The sequence below is a fragment of the Silene latifolia genome, chromosome 8 (genome assembly GCF_048544455.1).
Source record: "Silene latifolia isolate original U9 population chromosome 8, ASM4854445v1, whole genome shotgun sequence".
NCBI classification, from domain to species: Eukaryota; Viridiplantae; Streptophyta; class Magnoliopsida; order Caryophyllales; family Caryophyllaceae; genus Silene; species Silene latifolia.
The window spans coordinates 110928052-110950547 of NC_133533.1; the positions used below are offsets into that span (position 1 = coordinate 110928052).

The 22496-nt window shown below is 36.5% G+C and overlaps 2 protein-coding genes across 3 annotated transcripts; one reads left to right on the plus strand and one right to left on the minus strand.

The window, feature by feature from the left end:
* Nucleotides 1-2345: 2345 nt before the first annotated feature.
* LOC141597334 (3-hydroxyisobutyryl-CoA hydrolase-like protein 3, mitochondrial) lies at nt 2346-10496 on the plus strand. 2 transcript variants are annotated; one of them, XM_074417752.1, is made up of 10 exons: nt 2346-2658; nt 5048-5149; nt 5599-5651; nt 6730-6864; nt 6956-7052; nt 7883-8012; nt 8266-8444; nt 8662-8789; nt 9386-9487; nt 10149-10496. In XM_074417752.1, the coding sequence occupies exons 1-10, from the start codon at nt 2421-2423 to the stop codon at nt 10248-10250; spliced, it is 1266 nt and encodes a 421-aa protein (XP_074273853.1). In that variant the 5' UTR covers nt 2346-2420; the 3' UTR covers nt 10251-10496. The 2 variants fall into 2 exon arrangements, with proteins under 2 accessions (XP_074273853.1, XP_074273854.1); XM_074417753.1 differs by having other exon boundaries at nt 2403-2658; nt 5599-5704.
* A 183-nt stretch (nt 10497-10679) lies between these two features.
* On the minus strand, nt 10680-21837 carry LOC141597333 (uncharacterized). Its single transcript, XM_074417751.1, has 14 exons — nt 21476-21837; nt 18460-19170; nt 18023-18226; nt 17626-17934; nt 16989-17113; nt 15250-16386; nt 14899-15040; nt 14638-14800; nt 14351-14514; nt 13810-13889; nt 12636-12735; nt 12225-12286; nt 11793-11934; nt 10680-11270 (listed from the first exon to the last, which is right to left on the minus strand). Exons 1-14 carry the CDS (start codon nt 21608-21610, stop codon nt 11094-11096), a joined length of 3651 nt encoding a protein of 1216 aa, XP_074273852.1. The 5' UTR covers nt 21611-21837; the 3' UTR covers nt 10680-11093.
* Nucleotides 21838-22496: the final 659 nt, after the last annotated feature.

The window sequence follows — 22496 nt, forward strand, 5'->3', positions numbered from 1 at the left end:
TTTCAAAAATAAAATCACACATATATAACTATAAAATATATATTTTATTAAATTTAAATGACGTGTCCCGTGTCCTAAATTTCATGGGATGCCGTGTCACGTGTCCGTGTCGTGTCAGTGTCTGTATCCGTTTTGGTGCAACCTAGGTTGTGGTCTTGTGGATTTGTGATACGCTCACATGTCGGTATGTACAAATATTACAAATCTGTCACTGGAAATGATGATTCATCCTGAATTATCCAAGTAACTAAGTCAAAATTTTGATCCTACATAAACACCATTTTGTTAAATTGTTTGATTTCCGAACCAATTAATAATAACTAGTTTTAAACCCGTGTAAAATTGCACGGGTATGTATTTGGGTCGGTATTAATGTTTTTGAATGTATTTTTTTTTTTTTGCATTTCTATTGTAATTATCTAGTTGGTCTAAATCAGCGATCTACATAATTAATGTTTACACTTGTTTCAAATACGTGTTCAAATGCAATGGTTTAAGAGAAAATAACGTAATATACTATTGTAAATAAAATTTGCATACATAAAAAACTTTACATCCCGAAAAAGAAATATAATTTAATAATCAATTTTAACATAGGCAAATTATTCTAAAAATTGAAAATTTTCATGATAGTGGTTCTCGGGGATTTGACATTGATTGTTACGTATTTTCCGTAATCACCAAGTTTCTTGGAGGTATGAACACCTATATTCGTCAAGCATAAAGGCAAAGACGAATTATTTCATTAATTTCTGTAAAATATTCACATTATTTGTTATTCAATCACGTAAGTAAATGTAATTTTATTAGTAACTATGTAATTCAGTCCGATTATATGTAATTACTTTCATTTATTCCGATTTGTAATTCATTCCGTTTATATGCAATTTCTTTTACTTCTGCCGATTATCTATTTATTTCATTAACTATGTAATTCACCCGATTATATGTAATTACTTTCATTTATTCCGATTTGTAATTCATTCCGTTTATATGCAATTTCTTTTATTCGCGATTATCTATTTATTTCATTAACTATGTAATTCACCCGATTATATGTAATTACTTTCATTTATTCCGATTTGTAATTCATTCCGTTTATATGCAATTTCTTTTACTTCTGCCGATTATCTATTTATTTCATTAACTATGTAATTCACCCGATTATATGTAATTACTTTCATTTATTCCGATTTGTAATTCATTCCGTTTATATGCAATTTCTTTTACTTCTGCCGATTATCTATTTGTTTCATTAACTATGTAATTCAGTCCGATTATATGTAATTATTTTCATTTATTTCGATTTTTAATTCATTCCGTTTATATGCAATTACTTTTACTTCTGCCGATTATCTATTTATTTCATAAAATATTTCCTATGACATAATTTGTCGCATGTTTGTCAGAGACGATTTAAAGAAATAAACTCTTTCCACGTAAACGAGACCTACCATTACCTGAATTTCCTAAAAAAAAAAGAAAGAAAAAGAAAAATTGGGTGAATGACGTGGCGCATCCTGTGTTGAGCATTGTCTTTTGCATTAATATAGATAAAATTATTCAAAATAAAAAAGCTTAATGTGACTTTATAGTAACGCGGTAATAACAACTAGATCTAGAAAAACATGAACTCGAACACTCGGACAGATCTAAATGAGGATGGTCTTCCACTTTTGAGTAGCCTGACAAAATTGACTTACCCCAAATAATTTGGCTCGTACCCGACTTGACGCCAAACTTAACATACATCTGAATTGATCTGCCTCGACTAGGACTGTTAATGAGACGAGACAACCCGCGAGCAACTTGAGCTCGGCTCGGTCAAAGCTCAGCTCGTGTGAGCTCAGACTCGGCTCGAGAGCTTAACGAGTCAAGCCGAGCTAACGTTGGCTCGGCTCGAAAAGCTCGTGAGCGGCTCGAACTTGTGTAATTTGATAAGATATTACTCATATTTTAGTAAAATATTTTGTCATGATTATATGTTTGTATTACCCATATAAAAAATGTCTCATTGATTTTCCAATATTTGTATATAAAACATTCGAGTGTTGTTATTGAAAATATCGAGAGAGAAAAAAGAAAATTCAACAATTATATATAGGCTCGAGTTGAGATCGAGTTTGGCTCGAGCTCGCGTTAAAGCTCGCAAACTTAATAACGAGCACAATTTTTTCAAACTCGAGCTCGAGTTTTACTTTTTGACCACAAGCTGAGCAAGACCATGCTCGGACTTGGCTCGGCTCGTTAACACCCCTAGCCCCAACCTAAATTCTGTTAAACCCAAAAATTACATACCTAAACGGGTAAACAGACCGATATAAACCCGACCAGGTTGACGGTTTGCCAAGTCCACCGTTCTAAGTTCTAACCTCTAAGTGACATGGAATTCACCATTTAGAACAAAATTCAAAAATCAAATGTTGAAACTTTCGAGCATTCCGCGATTCCTAATTACGCGATCATCAACCAACACTTCTCCCTTCTCTTTCCACCACGTGGCGGCCTTCCATTCGTCGATTCCTCGTCGGAGCTTCGCAACAATGGCGTCCGCCGCCATTGCTGACGCCGGTGAGTTCGTCAAAGGCACAATTCATCCTAATGGCGTCGCCGTCATCACTCTTGATCGTCCTAAAGCTCTCAATGCCATGAATTTAGGTCTTTTCTTCACTCAATTTTGTTTTTTTATTAAAGTAATTTGTTGATTTGATGTTACATTTGCGTAGTAAAGTCTCTCTTACGACCGCAAAAGACGTATCTCTAACACTAACTAATGATTGTTACTAACTGATACCGTATACGAGTTGATTTAGATCCGTTTCACGCTTAGAACCGTCTTAAATAAGATTTTGTATAGATTGCGAGACTAGACTGCTGTTTTTATCGTCTATTAATTTTAAAAAGTTGCAATACTACCGAATTACTGAAATGAAGGAGTGATCGATGTTACTTTTATGATCGTCAATTATAGTTTAATTTTTCAGGTACATTGATAGGATGAATGCTTTGATACGATTGTTCGTCAGTTTAATAAAGTGAGTGTTGAGTTCGTTTGTAAGTTGAATTGTTGAATTGGAAACTTGTATGCTAATTGCTTTGATTGGGAGAATGAAAAAATCTGTGAATTTTACGATTATCGTAGATAGAGCCAAAGAGGTAGGGTTATTGGTTACACAACGTAAAGCAAAGCAATGGCTGTAGGAATGTAGGATGAGAATTGAAGGCGAGATTTGTCGTAATTTGGTTGAAATGATCCATGATTGAGTCTTTGTTACTGCCAACAATCAGACTTTGGAAAGTTGGATATTGCTTCATTTTGGGAGTAATTATCAATGTTTGGATGTTTATCTCACGATAGAGTGATAGACGGCTTTACTTACAATAATTAGTCTTTATTTAGTTGGAAATTGCTTCATTTTTGGAATAATTACCGTTTTGGGGATTATTTATTAGTTTGGGTGCTTTGAATTACAATCTTATGGTTCTAGGGAAGTAGGTGCAGTTATTTTCTATAAATGCTGACAACATGAAGTTGGATGGTTTATGGTGTACGTCTCAAATGCTAATTTGTACGTTGTCATTATTATTAAACTAGTAAACATTGAGTTTTTAGGTGTTTGATGTGTGCTGGTGCCTGAGAAAGAATATTTATCTTAAGTGGGGTAAATTAACACCAAAAATGAATTCATTGATTGAGCATCTGGTGGCGTTTGATGGTGAGATGGCCTACTTCTATAATTTTGTAGACCTAGAAGAGTTGTTTTTTAGCGACAGAAGGATAGTTATCTTTAGCGACTCTGGAAACATGTCTTTGTTTTCAGTTTTCAAAATTTAAGTTTTGTAGTTAATAACTTAACACCAATCACTAACGTGACGGATGCTGCTGACCAAGAGTCGAAATTGAGCAAAGTCAATAGTTATTTTAGCATTGACTCCAACATTCTATTACGAGGGAATGAGGGACGGTGAACTTGAAGGTCTTAAAACATGCCTTTCTTGCGGAGGAATCAGAAGTACACTCTTCATACATTATGAGAAAGAATGTCTTGACTAGAAATACAATAGTAATGAAGTAACACTAATATCGTTTCGCTGTTTCAGTTCAACCCCAAAGTTATATATGTGCAATGTACATAGTCGTATTCTCTCCTTGCTGATTGTAAGTGTATAGTTGTCTAGTTCATTTGACAATTAAGCAGTGTTATTTGTATATGGGAATATTCGCTAAGACTGACTAGTAACTTGAATACCTAGGAGAAGCAGGCATTCATTTAATATTAGCGATGGATCAATAATCTTATAGATGCGATAGAAAGAAAATGTAGATATGTAACAAGAAATGCAGAGATTTGGAGAGTATTTGCAGGGATGATTCTCTGTAATTTCAGAGAATGTACATTAATTACTCATACAGTCAATGCGTTGGCTTACCTTCTATGAGAAGCTTTCAAACAAACTTTTAAGTTGTTACTTCCTCCTAAATTCGAGGATTGCAACTGTAATTAATTAAAAGTTTACTAACTCCTCTGGTAGCTAGGATGACTTAATTATACAAGTAAATAGCCTAAGTTAACTAAGCTGCAGCTGGGATTGTGTGTCTTCGAGGTAAAGCTTATACTCCTTTAGTTTAACTGGTAGTGACGGACCCAGAAATTCCAATTTTGGGCACGAGAATATCATCTTTCTAAGTTCCGGAAAGAAAAACTGAAAACAAAAGATAATTTGCCAAATAAAACATCCAAAAATATGTATTAATCCTTGAACCTGAGGCTCGCACACACCCAACGTCCCAACCTAATGCCTTTTCCACTTTACCTTCTACTAAACCACACATTGGGAAGGTACTTGGCAGAATTGTATTTGTAGTAGCTAAAATACAACAGCAAAACAAGTACTATAATAAAAAGAGTTTCTAGAAGACCAAAACTAGTTCCTACCCATGACCTCACACTCCAAACTTAATACTTTATTTTTGTTGTCTTATTATGAGATGTAATGGAAGGTTTTTGTCTTGGTTTTAATGCACCTTCATCTAATTTGATTGCAGATATGGACATAAAGTACAAAAGCTTTCTTGACCAGTGGGAAGATGATCCAAGGGTGAAATGTGTTCTAATTGACAGTAGTTCATCTCGTGCTTTCTGTGCTGGTAAAAACTGAAAACAATTTCTGATGTAACTAATCTTGATTTTGAACTTTCTTGGTCAATAGGAGCTCAATCTTCTTATCTGTAGTCATTCTTGTGTTAGGTCCCATTATCATAGATCAGCAACTCATAAGATTTTAAGGTGACTTAAATGTGCAAGGTGCAAGAATGGATAGTTTAGTGTTTGTCACCAAACTTTGGAAGGCCTAAAGCACACATCTTGTCCTGAAGGTTTTTATTGCTATCATAGTTCCGAAATTATTACCTCAGCTATGTCAGGAGTCAGGACAATATGATCTTAGGCATTCTTAGCAGTTAGGAAAGAGACCTGGTTGATCATTACTGCTTATAGGTTCTATGTTTGTATATGTTCTTCTCTGGTTTTATCTAGTGTATGGAGGAGATTGTCCATTTCATTCAATTGATTACCTGAATCATAAGTTAATCTGCAGGTGGTGACGTGAAGCATATCGTTGTCCATAACACATTGCCTGATGTGATCAAGGTCTTGTGTGATTTCAGTTCAAAGTTTATATGCTGAGTGATTGTAGAGAGCAGGTTCTAACTACGATTTTCCCAAAAGTATTGAAGTACATGTTAATTGTTCAATGTTACATTTGATGCACGTATTTTTTTCCTTCAACTTGTAGAATCTCTTAAACCACTGATATACTTGCTTCTGATGTTATAAGGTATATCTCGTAAGGCTGATGTCTTGGTTTGTAAGTTGTCACTGGTCTATAATCTGTCACTAAGATTATGTCAATCAGTCGCTAAAGTAATGTACTATGGTGTGCAGAACTCTGATTCTGTTTATTTTAAACTCTTAGATTGCTAGATGTTTGTGGCTTGTCACCAATTGGATTGCTTCAGAGTGATAGGTCTTCGTGAGTATATTGTTTCTGCTGCCAATAATATTTGCAACAAGAACATCACCCCAATGCCTCAAATCGCAAATGATGGGGTGAGGGGTGGGGAGTATGCACACAGCCTTTCCCGTGTTAACAACGTAGAGAGTGTATCTAGATGACCATAATGAAAATTGCGTTGTAATTTGCAAAGAAAGACTGTTGCCTTTCAATAAAAAGCACGCTACCATTTTGATATTCAATTGGAAGATTTTTTTAACCGGCAACCTCCAATGTTCATTGGTCAATACTTTTGAGTTTAGCTGATCTATTCATGCAGGTGGGACTTGGGGAAGGGAGGTCTCTTTTCTGTATGGGCTTTCATACAACTCTTTGATATTTTAAAGAGGGCTGAAGGGAGCTCTCACTAATATCTATTCTATCATTTCTATGTCTCCCTTAATCGTGAAAGAATTTATTCACTACGGAGCACTACGTAACTGTAGTAATTTTGATCCCTGATACATCTTGTTAAGATTTGTGTTTTTCTGTTCGCATTTGTGAACAACTTGGTTATATTTAACACGTGTAAGGCTATGGTAAGGGATAACCCCCTTGATCCTCTATTATCCGCGGGAGCCTTCGAGGCACCTGGGTAATGTTACTGTTGTTAATTTTACACTTTTCGCTAAGGTTGTGGTTTGTTCAAACTTACATTGTTGTAACTATTGACAGGTTTTCACTACGGAGTATAGTTTAATATGCAAGATCGCTGAATACAAAAAGCCATATATAAGCTTGATGGATGGTATAACCATGGGTTTTGGTATTGGATTATCTGGCCATGGTCGGTATCGCATCGTGACAGAGGTAATAGGGCTTCTGTAATTATTATGCGCTTTATAATTATTGTGGAAGTCAAAATCTGATGTTGCTTTGCACAATTTCTTTTTTCTTGCAGAGAACTCTTCTTGCAATGCCAGAAAATGCCATTGGTTTGTTCCCTGATGTGGGATTTTCATACATAGCTGCAAACAGTCCCGGAGAAGGATCAGTGGGTACGTGAGTATGTATACTTTTTCACCAGCATCATTCCTTGACCACCCCTTTCTGTGATGCAAAGACTGGGAGAAATCTATTTCTCACTTGTAATCTATGTTGCTCGGACTCTTCAAGATTACCTCACTTACCCATGTCAGACACTTGATACTCGGACCAAAGACATGATTTTTTTTCCCATAAAATAGATGAGTCCGACACTTGAACAGCCACCCGTGTGGCATACTTCTAAGTTCTAACTGAGTCCGTGCAACATAGCTTGTAGTCACATTTGTGGATGTTGTACGGTTATGTAACAAAGCTCTTAAATAAGTAGCTGATGTGATTGTAGAAAGGTAGGAGATGCCTCAGAGAATTGGAGGTGGCACATAAATAGGGAGTAATAAAGACATTGCAAGTTAGTTTTTTTTTTCTTCTGCAGATGTTGGCTAGTATGGGATTACATTAGTGGACCTTAGAAGGGCACGGTAGCGGTGTCGCTCTTGAGTTTAAGTTCTGTATCCATTGTGCTGAATAAGACCATTAAGATTGTGTTTAATCACAATAGGGGAATTTTACAACTTGTTGGTTTAGGGACTCAAATCTTGACGCCTGGTTATTATTGTCAATGTCCCTGTTTGATGGATATGAAGATAGGGGAACATTTCTACAATAGATATTATAGAGCAAACAGTGTCTATTATCTAATCTTTCAGCAATAAATATTGCATTCTGAGTGGAGTGAACAATTTATTTCCCTATGCAGGTGCTTATCTTGGTATGACTGGGAAAAGAATATCTAATAAATATTGCATTCTGAGTGGAGTGAACAATTTATTTCCCTATGCAGGTGCTTATCTTGGTATGACTGGGAAAAGAATATCTAATCCAGCCGATGCGCTATACGTAGGCCTTGGGACTCATTATGTGCCATCAGGAAACCTTGATTCTTTGAAAGACACTTTACTGGCATCTTCTTTGTATGTATACCCTGCTCATTGATCCTTTTTTATACAAGTGTTTGGAGATTCAAATTTGGTTGTAATTGGATATTCAGCAACCCTTGGATGTAGTGCAAGCATGTCGACCAACATTATTTCAGAATTTTGCTCTTTTTGTATTTTGCTCATCCCATGTCATCACTCTTTACTTCACCGCATCTGAGATTAAGTGGGATAAGATTTTCCTTTATATGATTATCATTTCTGAGTAGCTCTTTGATTTTTTTGACAGTTCGGCGGATCCAAATGAGGATATTGCTACATTGCTTTCCAAATTCAGCACCCAGCCAGAGTTTGAACCACAGTTGAAGTTGCTTCTGCCTCACATTGCTTCTACCTTTGAAGCAAACAAGTCAGTTGGCGAGATAGTCGAGGAATTGAAAAGGCAGGAAGAGAACTCTGATATCATGGGTATGCCCACTTAAGTGTATCTTCTTGTAGTCGGTTGGTTACCTTAGTTGATACTCATATAGACATATACTGCCTCATGGTTCCTTCACACCAAATAAAAATCATCTTCTTGTAGTGTAGGCGGTTTCATATTAACTTTTGCAGAATCAAGAATGTAATCTTTATAGGTTAAATATTTTTATCTATGCTTTCATAATTGTGGGTTTTATACCTGTAGTGGCGGGATGGGCCAAAGAGACATCAGAAGCGCTTGCTAAAGGAGCTCCATTCTCCCTCTGTTTAACACACAAGTATTTTGCTAAAGTGGCATCAGGCTGCAGGAGTAATGATTCTGATATGTCCAAGGTGAGTATTTTGCCTATGTTAGTCCAACCCTTTATATTACTTCTCATTTCCACGGTGACAGTGACACTCGAGAATCCGACATGAATTGAACACTTCTTTTTAAGATAAATTAAGAGAATTTTTCATTAAATAGCGGACTTCGGCACTTGGACATGCACACGTGGTTGATAGCCCTATTCGAGTCTAAATAACGCAGCTTCTGCCTACACTCGACAATCGGACATGAGTATATCACTCGGCACACTTTTTTTAAAGCCAAGTACAAAATTTTTCATAAAGGTGTTGAGTGCGACACTTGGACAAGCTTCTTGCAGTTTTAACATGCGCCGACAGTGATACTTGACAATCTGACATAGTTTTACACTTGAACACTTCATTGTAAGCCAAAAATAAGAGAATTTATCATAAAATAGTCGAGTACGACACTTGTAGGCCTATATCTCTTACCTCTATCCGAGTTTGAGTAGCGTTTCTTTTTGTTGTTTTTCCGCTCGTTAGATACCTATAACTGAGTCCCAGTAACATAGTTTTTTGGAGTTTTTACCTTGCATTTTATCATTGGTTGCTATATTTACCGTTGATTGCCTGTTCTTTAGCTGAGTGGAGTGATGAAACTCGAGTATAGAATTGCGCTAAGGTCTTCACGGAGAAACGACTTCACTGAAGGTGTCCGAGCAGTCTTGGTCGACAAGGATCAGGTTTGTTCCATGTAAACTTTTTATACGTTCATCGCTAAACCTTCTGTCAGCCACCTTCCTATGAAATAATCCTATAGTGAGACTTCCCATAAATGAGATTACACCAAAGGAAAAAAAATTTGTATGTATGTTACTGCGCCTAAAACATGATATTCTATGATGATGACGAACATGTTTGAGTCGAAAATTACTCAACCTAACCATGTCTATTATCACCACGCAGTACCAGGTTTGTCATTATGCTCATATGTTATCTATTAAATGAGTTTTTTAGTTGAAACGTCTTGTAGGGCAATTTTCAAATTATTCTGCACCAACTGAAAGATGTCGCCATGTCGGACCTAGTAGTATAACAAATGACTAGTTTCACAAGCACTGTCATGATCCAAACTAGAAAGTTAAACATCAGAATTTCGAATTTAAATGTATAACAGTAGATTTCTGTTATCGGTGCATATTTTCCGTTTATCCGGCTATAAGAGACTCTCAGAGTAATCTAGATAGGGTTTGATTTACATTTATCGGAGTATTCAAACTATTTTTTCGGTTTTTGCAAACTACATCACGTTTGTGCCCTCTAAATTCTAATGTTCGAAGAAGTTTAATATGGCTAAATGGTTTCCATTAACCGACTTGAATCATTCTCGTCTGGATTTTGCAGAACCCAAAATGGGACCCGCCTACGGTGGAGGAGGTTGACATTGAGAAAGTAGAAACCATCTTTGAACCATTAGAGCCTAACATCAAAGAATTGCAGGTTTAGCAAGTTCCTCAGCTAGAACTCGGAACTTTGAATGCTCGAAGTCTATTCATGTCATTATGTCCAGTATCATAGATGATATTGGATTTAAATTTATTGGAGTATTCAGTTTGTCATTGTTCCTCATTTGAATCATTTTGTTGTCGCAATATTTTTTTTGAAATTAATGCTCTGTTCTGCAAATACAGAGTTATTGTCGAGGTGATGGTGATCCCAACCATGGACTAATACATTTTCATTTGAGATTTTTTTTTTGTTTTTGTTTGTTGGGGTGAAAAAGGATAACTTATAGTATCCCAAAAAAGCTACTCGACTAAGTAGAACGAGGAGCCGGACTAGTAAATCTAGTGCTACAAAGCCAAACTTAAAACTACGTAAATATTTTTTAAAATAGAAAATACAACAATAAAAATACTAATCCATATGATGTGAGGCTCCAATCATTGTATAATTAATCAGCATTTTTCACTTACCGAGTAAATTAGAACTTGTATTTCCGTTATTTACAAGAGCATAACGTAACCATATTATGCAGTAACTAAAACAACTACACGTGTCACATTCCGTCTCGAGCCAGAATGTACCAGTGCAGCAGGCCGTGAAAGTCTATGCAAAACAAATTTCACACCAGCGTGCTTCACTTCGAAAGCCCAGGTCCTGTGGAAAATATGCGAGAACTGCTAGTAGTAGTAGTCCAAAAGCCACCCATAAATCCAGATTTTACCTACCAATTAAGATGGATATTCCTTAAGCTTTTTGATTACGGAGAACTCTGCAAGCTATAATGTTGGCTAACTACATCACTCGAAAAATCTCATAAGCGGCTTCTTTGACCATTCCAAGCATTCATGTATGGAAGAGATTGTGATGAGGTGTATCAAACCAAACATTCGAGTAGAAGTCATTGTAATTTAGGCAGCTCCAGAAACGTGCAAGCCCAAACTCTCCATGCTTAGGCGATTTGAGATAGGATAGATGCAGTTCTTTGATATTTTTGTCAAATGTTTTCTTTATTAAAAGTGCCTGCAAAATAGATAAATGAAAAACAATATCAGTCCGCTACTTCATCATATACGACTATCAAGGGACTAACTTCGGTAAACTTTTTCTAATAGATGATTTTATTTCGGCCAAACGTAAAGATGTTACGGAGAAGCAGCACTTGAAATCAACAATGCATCTCACTTCTCACCAAGTCTCTACGAAAAATAACCTGACAAAATCAACCTAAAGAAGTACGTAAAATTCAACGTCAAAAGAGGATGACGGACTCATCGTTCTTTAGTTTTGGATTATGAAATAATAAAACAAATTGGTCCACAAAACTTGTTATGCTTCTTTTCTTGTGAAGTAGCAATGCAATTCTCCATGGAAGGTTTCATTATAGGTCATCTGAAACAACCTCTTTATATTGTTATCACCGCAGGACGGCTGTAAACATCCTACATTCCTACCCCTCCCTACCTCACCATTTGTGGGAGTCCTTGAGGCGATGAGATAATGCTGTTGAAAGAGGAGATAGAAACAGTGAGAAGTACGATGTACCTGAGAAATGTTGATCTGTGAATTACAGTCAGAGTCAATATCTCCAGCCCCTTTAGTAAGGCATGATCGAAAATCTAGAGCGCATTGTAAAATGTTCTCCATGTTGTTTGATATGGGCTGCATCTCATCAGATAGGAAACATCTGCGAAGGCACAGACAGAATTAGAAGGGGGAATTCATGCCCCCAAAAGATCCCCATTAGGTGTAATCTTCAAGTCATGAAGATCTGTTATTCTGTTATTTGACTTTGCACACTAGTCAATAGAACTTCTGCCTCTTAACTTTTTTTTCCTATCGTAATTGGCAGTGAGTGTCTTGAGAGACGGATCCAACGTATAACAGTGTGAAACTTACCATTGGGCCCTCGAAGAAAAAATAAAAGAAAAAAAAAACTTCCTACAGCAATCTACGGTAAAAAAAAATTCTACTTACATGCGCAATGACTCCATTAAATATGCTTTATGAACAGATTCAAGATCCATCATATCTTTGACCTGCAATTAGCAACCAAGAGAGGTCAAAGTTGCAGATAGAACTAGGTCGGATCATGTGCTAAAGTCCCATTCTTCTATGTCAATTCACTTTTTCATCAAGTCAAAGCAACTTTTAGGTCTGAAATTCTATGAAACCAGATACTTCCACATCGAACAGAGAGGCTGATGAACCATATTAAAACTGCATCAAGACTTCCTTCCTAATATCACAACCATAGGCATATCAACGAGGCAACTTGTTTCGATACATCATATTCCAAAATAGAAAAATGCATCTTTGGTTCCACTGAAATCAAACCGGAAATATAAAATAAAAAATAAAAAACATATTTAATAAACTAACTCAAACCTCATGCTTAAGGGAGTCGCAGAATCTGCACCAGGACACGTTTGACAACTGTGACAGAACATACTGCTGCAATGTGGATACAAAATGATTAACTTGGTGCCTGAAACACAAAAGCAAAGTAGATGTTACGATATTGTGAAGACTGAAGCATGCAGCAATAGCACAGTATTACAGTTGACACAAGGTTTCTTAATGCGTATAGCAGCTCTACTAGATACAGAGTTACACACATCGTCACATTGCTAGCGAACTAACAACTAAATAGTTGAGCTTGAAACATTTGCACATCAAATTAAGTAACTAACCAGCGAAAAATAATTTAATATGCTTATGCAGCAATAAGAAGTGATTCCATTTATATCCTACGAGGCTACGACTCCCATCTTTCCTTAAACCACATCAAGTGAAATTCTGAATGTAGAGTTTCAGCTAACTTAAGCATATAGATTGTCACAAAGATAGAGTCAGAAAATTTGTAACCACATAGACATGGAAAAAAAACATCCAAAAAAGAGGATAGTGAACAAGATGGGAACTTCTAGCTCATACTTCCAGAAGAGTGCAAATTTGTGACCGGTGGCAATAGAAGACTTGAAAAAACATCTATAAAAAAAAGGTTATGGCTGCATGCATTGGACAGTTGACACTATAAATCCAACCTTAATCAGTGACAATAAATACCACAGATAATTAAGGTCATGTAGGACATCATTAATAGAAGCACATACAACATTGCCCAAGGTCCATTGCCTTAACGGCGCTAAAGTGTCAACATAGGTGAGAAAGGGGTGTCGGCTATATTTAGTCTTACCCTTGAAGTGAAAATACAAAGAGATGGTTTACGAATGATATGAAAATTGTGCCGAGAATAGCATTGATTGATTGCTACCTCACAGAGTCACAATTAGAATACAAGCAGCTTAGTAAGCTATTTTGCTTCCTTGCACCATTTTTCAGTGCCACGCAATAAGGGGTCTTTGGCCCCATTGGAAATGGAAAAGCCAGGGGCACAAATAAAAGAAAATTACGAAAAGGCACCCAGACTTGACTACCGTAATCTTAAAGGCTCGTGATGAAATGATCCAGTGGACAAAATATGAGAAATTATTTAAGTCAATACAATAAAATACTTTACAAGATGAAATCATAAGACATTCAGAAAATCTTTGCCTACCTTAATTTTAAAAGGTAACTTATTTTGCTTTTTGCCACCTGATGAGGATCACAATTCTGACTAATCAGATGCCTGAAATCCTGCAAAAAATACGAGTGCAGGATGCAATAAATAAGACAGTGGTCAGACTATTTGAGCTGTTGATCAGAATCTAATTGTCTACAACTGCAAATCACAAGGAGCAGAATTAGATAAATTTATTAAGCACTAAATGGCCTTAAGAACTGGGACAATCACTTTATTCCATACTATTCCATATAAAGGTTTTGGCTCTAACAAAAGATGCCAACGACCTAAACTGCGTGAACAAAATTTGGCATAGGAATATAGTAGTAGCCATTTTCAAAAGAATGGAGGCAAATGAAGCTAAAGCAAGAATTACAAGAATATAGGAGTAGCCAACTTCGAAAGAGTGGAGGCAAATGAAGCTAAAGAAATAATTAAACGAAAATCATACTCATTTTTATTTGTTTCACAATACAATCTGTTTCAAGTACGGACCTAAGTTTAGGATCAAAATAGAAGCTTCATAAATCAGTACCTTCAAGGAGCACCACACATCAGCTAACGATAAGGCTGCAAGCTTCAGCTGAATGAGAAATGTGAATATCTCAGCATAAATACTCAATGCACTTGTGGTCAACACAATATTGACTGGCCAGTCCACTCTATAACCAAGCCCTATAAAATCAAAGGAGTGCAGCCCTGAAAAGTGCAATTCTGATGAGAATTTTATCAACCGAAAAAAGTCAAAGAACTAATGATGCATTATATAATGAGATGTTGGAATCATGGTATCAGATCTTTCGGTGAAATTAAGAAACTTACCAACTCCAGGAGTTGAAACAGGAGTCTGGCTAGAATCCTTCACGTAAACATAAAGGCGGTCCTTATTATGGTCTCTTTCACATGAAGACCTCTGAATGGATGACTCGAGTAGCCCTTGAATTTCTGGAATCTTTTTATCTGCTTCGGTAGGATACCATTTCCGCTTTACATGAATAAATAGCCGATAAGATGAAAGCACATAGTTGACCATTATCAAATAACACTACACGGTGCAACGTAGAATGAGTTAACAGCACATACATGAAGCCAAAGAGATGAAATAAATAAATCTGCCCAGTCCGCTATCTCCAAGAAATGATACCGTCGTAGTGCACAAAAGTGTTCCTGCAATGCAAATCCTCCTTCCAGCAATCTGATACAGAACCTGCTTACATAATGATATCTGATATGGTTAAGTAAAAGGAAAAGGCCATACAGATGCGAAAATTCTATCTAATCATTAGTTTTTAGTTGTCATTAGTTCTGTGCATTAAGTACCTACAACTTAACAATGAAATAGAGACTCACAGATAACCCTAAGTGTCAAGCAAGTGAAAGCTTTTACATTGTGAATGCTTCAGTGATAAAAAAAAATATGGCTATAAAGGATACTGTAACGAGATCTCTTGCAGGAGGCATTTGTCAATAATAAAATCAAGCGGCATATCAAAATTGGCCTTTGTCCCATTTTCCAGCTCCTTAATAGTAGCACCATAACTATTGTGGGAATGGAGCAAACCTTGCCAACTACTCCCTCCACATGGTTTTTCCAAATGGTTATTTTCATTGTTTTTCAAGCTCAATGAAGCACCTGAGCAACCAAACTGATCATTGTCCAATTGAGTACCATCTCTTACATTCATTGTCTTGTCAGAGCTATCTACTCTCGCAACTGCTGAAGTTCCATAATCAGCTGAGGAAATAACATTATTTCCATCATGGAACCTTTGAAAAGACGAGATCTGTTCTTCAAAAAGTTTTAGAGGGTTGGTAATTTTCGAAAAATCAAAATAGGGGAAATTTTTGCTGACTTTTGAAGTGTGCCCAGACTTCTCATTATCTTTCGTCACATCTTGAAGGAAGGGAATTTTTGTCAGCATAGGGTTCATACTGAGCAGATTGGTTGGATATTTAGCATTCCATGATTGTAAGAGAAAAGAATTCGAGGAAAACTTAGCTTCATTAAATGTTCCGCTTATCGTTATGTTCTCAAGTGCAGACCCGTCATCAGAACATGGGATGTCTTTCTCCAATATTTGAACGCCGGGAATGCTACACAGATCCACACCACTAATCAGACCTTTGTCGTATCTACACCTCTCTTTAACGCTTAAAGGGTTTTGATAAAGACCGCCAACTGGCCATCCCAAATTGGGCAAGGCACCTGCATATTGAATCTCGGATAACCATGATCTAGAAACCTCTAATGACTCTCCACAAGAAACATCATCTTTACTGAGTACACTTTCTCCCGAAAAATCTGCAGAAAGATTCTGAAAGCAGGATGCTTCGTGCACTTTGTTAGGTTCTTGTGAAGCTTTCTCAGGCGAGAGACTAGAGAAAACCAAAGAAAATAATTTGTTTTGCGTAGAACAAGCCAAACTATCACGAGGATCAAGCGAATGTGCAGCATCAACTTGCTCATCTGAACTGTCAGTAGATGAACATTCAGACGACTCGTCGAGCTCTAATGCATAGGAAAAATCATCACCAGTGCTACAGGCCTCTGAATCCATGCTCTCAGCAGCCCTAAATCAAAGGGGAAAAAATCAACATATAACAAAAAAAAGACTGTTTCTTGCTCTTGTGAAGTAGCGGAACTTCGATGCAGTTCTCAATGCAATTTTCATCTTGGATCATTTGGAAACAGCCTCTCTGTGTTGCTAACACGGGTCAGGTTGTGTGCATCCGACCCACCCAACCCCCCCTCCCACCCCGTAATTTGCGGGTGCTATTGAGACAATGGGGCAATGTTGTTGTATAACAATAAAAAGACGAATATGTGTGTGATAAATAGAACATTTTCATCACAAAATGGGGTATGTAAGCTAACTCAAGGTCTCAAATTGAGGTGCTAATAAACCATCTAGAGTGTAGATGCCTTTTGCCTTTGCCACAAAATGTCTGTTTACAACTAGTGTCAACTTATTTAAGCACTAGAGGAGTCTGGCAAATTATGAGTCACGGGACTAAATAGCAACATGTGAATAGAGAGGTCAAAAGTCCAATAACATGCTGCATACATGGATACAGAAACTAGGAAGGCTCAGTGGTGCGAGATAGAGAAAAAGAGTATATATAAGAGACGTATGAAGGCGGAGACAGAGACAGAGAGAGCGGAAGAGAGTTACTGATCAGAATTGCTTTCAACTATGGCAGGCGGAAGACCCCATGTCTCATCCAAAGTGGATGAATGTTGAGCAATATTTCCAGTATTATAACTGCTATAGAAGTTAACCGCATCATGCAAAATTACCTGCCAAAAATTAAAAATATAGTTGTGAAGCCATGAATCATGATGAAGAAATTGATAATATACACAAAATTATGTAAAATTTGATGAAGCTAGTCTAAAACATGGGATATTGGAAATAAGAAATGGAAATCATTACTCCATATCAAGCAAAAGAATATGCCAGGATCACCCTATGGATAGAAGACATGCTCTATAATAAAGTCTATCAAAAAAAAGTCTCTTGACTACATAAAAACTCAACCATACAACTTCCACACATAAAAGCCTCAGTACAGAAAATGCACGGATCAGATAGAAATCACATAGAAAACATAAATAAATTTACGCTATTTTCTAGATAAAATTTATGCACTAGCATATTTTATAAAAGCACAATTGAAGGACTGGCGAACAACTACGAAATAGTAAGATAAGGAGCATCGGAAAATCCATGATTTTTTAAATATGATAGTAAAAAAAATTCATGACGAAAAAACCTGATCATATATGGCAACTAGCGAGCAAGAGATTACCTGTCGATAATTGATGTCGACAGTGTCCATAAAGATTTCAAGTTTTACATGCATCTTAGAATAGAACTCCTTCCTTGAAAGTACAATGGCCTCTATTTCTCCTTTATTAAAACTTAACGGATAGCCTGAAACTTTATGTATGGGAAAGTCACTCGAGCTGGGGAGAATATCTTCAAAACTATCTTCTCCAGTATGAGCATAATTGCAAAGACGGAGTAATTTCATAACTACTTGGAGTTGCTGGCCAGCTCTCAGCAATTGAACTAAAACATCATCTAGAAAACAAGGAATAACAGCTCCATCTTGGTCCTGGAAGAAATGCCGGATGTACATCAATTGCACAGAATTGGACTCTCCCATTCAGAGATCCAAATTTAATATTTTTAGAGAATATTACCCTAATAGTTGCCAACTGGAAGTCAATAGTGCCAGCTTTACTAAGTAGATGAGATGGTGGAGCAGCTGCATATTCTACTATAAATTCACCATATGGGTCACTTATCTTGGCCTCATATATCCATGACCTAATGAATGTACAATATGGCTCAAGTGAGCGCAAAAACAGAAACTTGAGAAGACTGCAGTGTGCTGGATCAACAACCTGTAAAGTTTATTCAAGATTACTAGGGGAAAATGCCAGTAAAAGATGACTACCCTAATAATCATATCTTGAAAAAAATAGAACAACCAATACAATAAGGGAACCAAATGCAAGGATTTACTAGTGAGAAACACATTCACAAATAATACAAGTAATAAAAAATTAATTGCCCGAATATTGTAACAGTGGTAATAGATGAAAAAGAATATAGAGCTCCAAAAGTCAATGCTCACCTGCAGTTGTCTATACAAATGAGTGAGTAAAACCCCTCCCTTATAAAAGCTATGGATTTTTGTGACTCCTTGGGCAATCAAATCTTCAAACGAAACTAGTGAAAAAGATAGAGCTGAATCACAGAAGCCGCAAAGATGCCCAAGACTCTCAATTCGGGATCTCAACTCCTTTGTGTGTGAATAAATCTCAAGCAGTGTAACTTCAGAATGTGAGATGCTTGTGAGACTACCTCGTTGTGTAGCATTTGTCACTGAGTTGGCTTTATTGAAAGAACGCCTCAAATGCACTGACGCATTCAATGTATCCAATGCACATAGATACCCTTCCAAAACTGTTCGAACAGCAACAGCAAATGCCTGATTAACAAGGCTAAACGGTGGACGTTCGGCAGTCTCTCTCTCACAAGCATGCCCCACTGCATCTACTTGTTCGACCGGTTGTTTCACATTCAGAGTCCCCTCTAAACTTGAACAGGTAAAAAAGTCTACAAACTTGTGAAGGAGAACAACGATGGAGCCAGTATACCCAATGGATTTGAGCATTTTCCCCAGTCCATATGTGCTCAAAGATCTATTCCATATAGTAGGAATTCGATGATGAGATCTGTCAGCAAGTTCAGCACAAAACAATGCTGAGACCTGTTCAATACCAACAACGGCCGACTGAACACCTTGCAATGCATTCAACACAAGTCGTACCAAGCTTGCCTCCTGACAAATATAAAATTGAAACTGAGGTCATCGCAATTACATAGGACATCAATAGAGATTCAGAATTCTGAAAATAAATTAAAGGGAGTATCTATAACAGAAAAGTGACTGCAACTATATCAGAAAAGTGACCCTTCAACCTAAATAGAATTTATTTGAAAGTGCACGCCTTTGTTGAAACAACAATGATTAAGAATCAAGTTTAAGCTAAAATTCACAACAAAATTAAGTGTATCAAATACTAGGACAAAGGTTTCAACATCATTGAACTAACGATAAAGCCATAAACTATTTGTCCGTGTAATGTCAGTTTCACCTGGCAGATTATAATCTTAAAACTAATAATCCAGATATAACCTTGCACAACCCCACCAAATTATCAATTTCCAAAGGACTTTTCACTTTTGTCAGCCATACGGACGCCTACTAACCAACACCAACTACACCACAGAGGTAGCTCCTCTATGATTCTATCCTTTAATGAATTGAAGTGAAATCACAGGTCTCACTTTTTGTCGATATCAAATTGATTTAGAACCATGCATGTATAAGCTAAAATTCACAAGAAAAATACTTCCTCCATTGCATTGAGCTGTATATATATATTTCAAACTGCATTACGGATATTTTGAAAAATGTATATAATCCAATAGAACTAGTTTTACTTTTGGGAATTGTGGTAAGATTAATTGTATTATGAACTAAAAGCAAGTCTGATGAAGTTTTGTAGAGGGGTGTATTTTATTTATAAGCATCAGTGTTGTCTCTGATGTCTTTAGGTTTGAATGGTGATTAGGGATTGAGTTAACCAAAGTTGGAGCCAATATTGTGGGCTGATGAAGGAATAAGGTGGTAGTTCGGCCTTCAAGAAAATGATGCCATATATTTTCACCCAAAAATTCTTTGGCATGCTTTGACAGTGATACATATACTCAAAATTGAGTAAATGGTGTGACTTCTATGGTCCGGCTAAGCCTGAACTACATACCATTATAACCACCGCTTGCTAAAGTGAGTAAGGATATACATTATTTTGTAAAACGAAGTAAACAAACTTGTGAAACAGTTTCATCAGCAACGATAATGAAGGTGAAGTGCGATTAGGGTGCTCCTCTCCAACTAATTGTTTGAGAATGTTTTTGCCTAACACATTTCTATTTAGAACTGCTCAAGAGATAAAGTCTAACAATCCACCAGTAGCCATGTCAACGAGTTTACTAACCGCCAAAGTAAGAGTTATCCTCCATTTCGAAGAAATCATACATTCCACATTCCCATGCTTTGACAGAATATTGATCAAAGTAATGAAAAATTCTTCATCTTCTCTTAGACTTAAGAGAGCAACAGTGACTAAGAACTAAGAAGGATACTAATCTTAATTTCTCTCCGTATTTGTAGCTCTAAGATTCTCCTCATAGCTAAACCGGCTCCAATTTTCCTAGTAAGCAACTACGCATGAATTTCCACGTAATATGATTATTTACGCTTTCCTTGGTACACATACTAAAATCCATACCTAAATTTTTTTTACCACTTCTTCATTTTAGCTTGCCAGCAACAATTCCATATATAATCGTATATTCATAAGCTAACTCAACCATCAACCGAGAAAGTATTCACAATTTCACATCCTTTAGAGGGATAACAACAGCAGTTGCCCCTGAACAATGAAAATTATAAAATTTTCAGTCGAAATTTTCAAATTTTGTTCTAATTTATCTGAATGCATTGGTAGTTTGTCCCCCCTAAACATTCTCGCCTCCCCTAATTAAAACTTTTGATTCCGCCACTACAATTGTTTACCTCTTCTTCATCTTACTAGCTTCATTTTCGCTTGTCATAAACCATCTCATATATAATCGTACATTGATAAGCTCACTCGATCATCAACTTCGTGAGTATTCATAGTCTAAAATCTGAAACTTTCAATTAAATTTTTCGAGTTTAATGCTAGTTTATCTAACAATTCTAACTGTATTACTATTTACTAGTTTTCCACCTAAAATTTCGCGGCACCCGAACTGTAAATTCTGGTTCCGGCACTTCATCCTTAACCTAAAAAAACAAATCAATTTTCGAATTTAATCAAATGCATGTTATTGCATTAATAGCTCAGCGAATTTTCTCGGCTCCCCTAACTATAAATTCTGATTCCGCCACTACATCATTTACCTCAAAAAAAACTAATCAGAAACCACTCATTCATCAACAGAATCACGTAAATCACCTAAACCCTAATTTATGAAACAATCACAAAAAAAAACACAAATAATTGAATTTAATCTAGCGAAAAGTATAATCGAACCTCGACATTGTTAGCATAATCGCGGAATTCTTCTCTCTGATTACAGTTCCGTGATGCGGAAGATTGCAACACGGTTTCGAATCCGGACTTGACTGAATTCGAAGTTTCCGGTACAACAGACTGCATTTCGAACATTGATAGATTTAATCTGCAATAACAATTAAGAGTGTTTAATTTGGGGATATTGCTGAAAATTTTGATGAAATTGTTAGGGTTTTTGGAAGATGAACTTGAAAAAGCGAGAGAAATGTACACTCCCTCTCGTTCTAGCTCTCAATCTTTATATTTTCGCTTTTTTGTGTGTTCTTCATCTCTTCTTTTTCCCGCTTATTTTCCTCACTTCCTCATTATTTTCTTGCAATAACTTTGCTTTAGACGGTTTGAAATAAGACGGACAAAATATTACCATTTTTAATAAAATGTAATTATTTAATGACAAAATATTATAACTAAATTTGTCACTTTTTCCTGAAAATGATGATAATATTTTATCAAAAAAGGATAACATTTTATCGTAAAATGGCTACATTTGGTCCGTATTATTTCAGACGGGAAATAACCCATCTGAAATAAGAATTTGTTATTTTCTTGCGCTTTTCTCATCTTTAGTTATACCTCGCAAAAAGATTGGGTCGCGTCGGGTTCGTGTTCGTGTCACATATAAACGAGTCACGAACCTTCACCAAAACCCGACCCATTTGAATCTCGTGTCATGTTCGTGTCGACCCACTTACATAAATGGGTCATCGAACCTCATGTAATACTCCGTATTTATATGTCTTGGGGTACTCTATCGAGTAGCCCTTACTCTGTCGAGTAAGGGCAAGTTGCGGAATAAAACAGTTTCTGACCTGTTGGGTACTCGATCGAGTAGCTGGGGCACTCGATCGAGTAAGGGGGTACTCGATCGAGTACCTTGGGTACTCGATCGAGTGTCCGGTTTTACGGGGGAGTTTTCTCGGGTTTTGTTAATTACGCGATTAAGGTATTTAAACATATTCGTAATTGTTTTAAATCACTT